The sequence below is a fragment of the Xenopus laevis genome, chromosome 5S (genome assembly GCF_017654675.1).
Source record: "Xenopus laevis strain J_2021 chromosome 5S, Xenopus_laevis_v10.1, whole genome shotgun sequence".
NCBI lineage: Eukaryota > Metazoa > Chordata > Amphibia > Anura > Pipidae > Xenopus > Xenopus laevis.
The window spans coordinates 119,973,752-119,978,285 of record NC_054380.1 but is presented as its reverse complement, the minus strand read 5'-3'; the positions used below and the strand labels follow the sequence as shown (position 1 = coordinate 119,978,285).

Here is a 4,534-nt window from a genome sequence, read left to right as displayed (position 1 = left end):
GTATGATTCTTCAAACCTTAATTGCCTTTTACTTAAGGCTGAGGTGACATTGCAATCAGCATTGCCTTAATACCGTATGGCTGCTGACAAGGGAGCTCTTGGTACATGATATTTTACCTGTATATGCCTTCCAGCTACACTACTCGAGATATCTTTCCATGCACACCTTTGGGTGAAATGCCAACTTTTTAAACAAGCAGAAGGTAGGACCTTTCTACTGCAGTCCCCTTTTTCTTTCTTTCCAAACAATTCATTTATTGTTGGGAGCAATCGTCATCAGTACAAAAGTTGTACTAAGGATCTTAGTTACAGGGCATAGGTCTACTGCTAAATACTCAAGGTTGGGGTAATATCTTAGTATTTCTCTGTATGTCTAATATTAATGAAAATAATAGATACTATGATCTTAAATGTGTCTACAGTGATGGGTTTCCATTTGCAAACCTAACATTAACATCCTTTTCTTTTTGTGCCTTGCAGGATCTCTACTTCTTCGATCAAACTGTGAAAAACAGAGCCAACATCTTCATTTGACGTTTTGGCGGATATATTAAGAAACATCATTTCACCGTGGTGCAATATACTAATAAGCACACCCAATTTCTAAATAACTTTCTTTGTAGCCATGTTACTGCTAAGACACTTGCTTTTTTATTTGGACGCCTGGGTGGATCTGCAGAATGGAAGGAGAAAGGAGTTGTACCAAATAAGCTGGAGAGGCAATTATAAGAAATAATCATATCCTATTTGAGTAGGAAGCAACTAAAAAATGACTCTGTCACATAGCTTTTTTTGCTCTAGCCTTCGTTTTTCAGTATTCGTGTATTTTCTTTCTGCCTGAATGAGCTTGTTCTACTCTCTTTGGATTAAACAAAAGTCAGTGGTTTAATCCTGAAGTATTCAAGAAACCAGTACTTGGTTGTTCATGACGGTTTTCATCCATCCAGGTCATACAGCATCGAGTAGTGATAAGTCTAAAGCAACTGGACTTGCTGAGTAATCTTGAAAATGTTTCACCATTCATCTGAGCAGAGGCTTTGGCTGTCATTTGGACTACAATAGAACAAAACCTGGCAATTTTTTAAAAATATTTTTAAGCACAAAGCATTTAAACTGTTGGAACAGTGCTGACCTTTAGGGCAGTCTTCTTTGATTTAATTTATTTATTTATTTAATTGGCCAGATGGCTGCACCTTACAAGGTGATTGTAAGTAAAGTAACCTGTTATAATAGTGTTGTATTGGACAAAAGGCTTGAGAATGTAATTCACTATTGCCATGGAAATTGTCAAGTTCATCAACTTGGAGTTCAGTGCAAAGTTGCACACCACAGTGTATGCTCAGAGCTTGTTAAAGCTCCAGGGGGTTTCCCTAGTCATACCAGGGATGTTACTCATAAAATAATAGGTGGAGAGGGGGTAGTTGGTGGTGAGGAGTGTTCTCATCTCAACTCTAGAAACAAGAAAGCCTCTGCCATCCAAAGTACTGGAAGTCTCAAGGATATTACTGGTGAAGCCATAAACTTAGCAAGTGGAAAAGCAAAAGAGTTCTCTTTTGAGAAATTAAGGAATGCATCAAATCAGCATGTTAATCTCAGGAAAGGCCGAAAAGTCCGTCCTGATTCTTTTAACAGGAAATCAACTGACTACGACTTTATCTATGGTCAATTTGGTAACAATGAAAATTGTCCTCCAAATGATTTATCTCATGGTCAAGGGGTGGAGGAGAAAGCAGTGGTCTCCAACAATGTATCATTGGAACAGAACCTTAATAACATGGCTGCTTTGTATCTGCAAGGCCTCGCAGATGAAAACCTTATTAACCAAATTCTGAAAAAACACAACCTTGACGGCGCAGGTTCTGGAGAAGACATAAAAATGTGTTTGGATATTCTCTTGAAGTGTTCTGAGGACTTAAAAAAGTGCACAAACATTATTAAGCAGTGTATTAGAAATAGGTCTATTGGAAGCAACAACACTAGTGAGGGGAAAGGGGAGGATCATTTTCCTAACCCAGAGATTATTTACATGAATGTTATGGCTAGACTCTCCTCTTACTTGAAAAAAATTCCTTTTGAGTTGGAACATGGTCCACATGGACGCAGTGAGCCTAGCGATCTGGCTGAACTTGTAAGTAGTATCCGCAGTTTACAGCAGCAACCTTTCTCTCCTATTTATGGCCATGAACAGCCCCCTAAGTATGAAGATGTGGTCCAAATGCCACCTTCAGTGAAAACCATTTCTTCTAAAGCCACAGATTATCATAGAGAAATTACTCCACAAAGTTCCATTATTAATGATGGCAGCACAGAGAAAAGTGTCTCACCAGTTGCTCCACCATTACCTGCTAAGACCTGGCAAAGAGGCACGAATCAGAATAAAGGAAGCAGTATGAAAAACAATTCTGCACCTTCTCATCAAAGGTCTCATGCAGAAAATCAGGTATTCTCCAATACTGGTGAGAGGCTGCCAAGGAATTCAGTGGAAAAACTTTACATTGAAGAGGATTCAGACTTGGAAAGATCTCTAAACCCCCCAAAATGCACATCAGGTTTATCTGTTTCCGATTCATTTGAACAGAGAACCAGTCGAAAGTCCGTTCAATCCCACAGACCTGTAGACACTTCTATGACATTAACGAACAATACATCTTTTAACAGTAATGGAACCTACAACAGTGGCTCACATTCTTATAATAGGCATGAAAGTAATGTAAGCAAGAGTTCTGACCATGAAGAAATAGACAAATTGCTGTTGGATTTGGAGAGGTTTTCTAAAAAAATTGAAAACACATTAAACAACCCTCCAAGCACAACCCCTTCTAAAGCACAATCTGGATTTCCTGTTTTCCCTAAGGAACCCAATTCACAGTTGCCTTTAGTGTCATGTACAAAAGCCAGTGAACAAAAGTTAGAAGATGATGACGGGAATCTTCTATTGCGTATATTGGGAAGCATTGAAGACTTTGCTCAGGAACTTGTTGATTGCCGTTCAGGTAAAGGAACTCTGTCCAAACAAAAAGAAGTAATGAAAATCCTTCAGGAGACCATGGTTACTTCACCTTCCTCTCCTAGTAGTCCGCTCCAGAACCAAAGCATGGACCTTGCTCCAAGATTATCAATTCAACAGACTCCAGAAATCATTAAGGTAAGAATACAGTTAATACATTTCAGACAAAACATGTTTGTTATGAAGAGTTTGCTGATTTTTGAGAACTATCAAATGTTAAAGGAGATTAAAAGACTGAGATTACATTTCATTTGGATTTAGAATAATCATACTTGCCTACATCTAGCAGTTCATTCTGGTTACTGCATGTTTATATCTGTGACCAGTTTAGTTTGGACCAGCTGAGGCCCAAGTTATGTAGTTCCAACTGCATAAACCAGTGGATGGTATGAAACCCAATTTCAACCCCAGTCATCAGCAGATATTAATAAGCCAATCCAGTCAATTTGGGCCCAATCGTTGATATGTTTGGTTGATGACTAAACAGGCATATATAGGGCAATCTTTATCATTGAAAATTAAATGATTAATAGTTTAATGAAACTTTTAGTAAATAGTTTAAATTCTTTTTGAATTAATGAATAGATCTAAGATTCCACTGTTACATCAAAAGTGCAAAAACTGTACAGTGGCAACATAAAAGATGATCAGAAAGTCCATACAATAAACAACTATGTTTATAAATGTGAAGATGATTGGTTGTATAGTTTTCAGAGACTGTCGTGGTGGTTACATGCTAAAAACTGACTGGATATAACGATGGTGTAACCAGTGGTAAATGGCAGTACTGGGAAAGATGAGTTTCACAGGTTATCTATTAGGTGCTCTGTATCAACAGAACCAAATGGCGGTATCACTGTACTTTAGCTACCAATCTGAGATTTTCTGTGTGTCTGTGGCCAGACACAAGGTATTGTCCTACTGATGTGGTCATCTCTGGATGGGTCTCTGTAGACCCTTGTGATCTAGTTGTGTGTATTGGGGCAAGCGATTGGATCAGCCCAGTTTGGGTCACATTCAAGGTGGCCACATTGACCTACGGTGGTCTACGGTGGCAAACTTGTACTTCTTTCTGTGTAAAGAGCAGCCTAATAGTTTAATTTGCCCTACTGCCTTTATGAAGTCATGAAGCATAACTGTCATCTGCTTTTCTTCATCTATGAGATGCTGGCTTCTGACATCTGTGACTAGACCTGTGGAATTTTTCCTTGATTATATCGGATTCTAAAATAGCTTTTTATTGTATTGTTCAGAGTGAGAGTGCGCTGAAAGCATTTTCGGCCAGGATTTACTCTTACCTCATAACTCAGTTTGGAGCCAGTAGCCATATATATCCGCCACATTGTTTTCATCACACTCTGACAGAATGTGGGCTGCGGTTGCTTATACTTTAGATTTATTCCTAGCTATAAAAGTTACAATATTAGTACAATATTTAGAAATAGGATCGACTTTACCGACTACCCCAGCATGATAAGGTTTTTGGAGGGTGTAACAGGGTCAACTTTCTTTCTGAGAAGGAATGCA

The 4,534-nt window shown here is 38.5% G+C and overlaps 1 protein-coding gene across 1 annotated transcript; it reads left to right on the top strand.

Annotated features, from left to right (window-relative positions):
- Positions 1-1,100: 1,100 nt before the first annotated feature.
- On the top strand, positions 1,101-3,148 carry ppp2r3a.S (protein phosphatase 2 regulatory subunit B, alpha S homeolog; the record flags this gene model as incomplete). Its single annotated transcript, NM_001089158.1, is given in 1 exon segment — positions 1,101-3,148. A coding segment is annotated over 1 exon segment (1,965 nt), but the record flags the coding sequence as incomplete, so codon positions are not given.
- Positions 3,149-4,534: the final 1,386 nt, after the last annotated feature.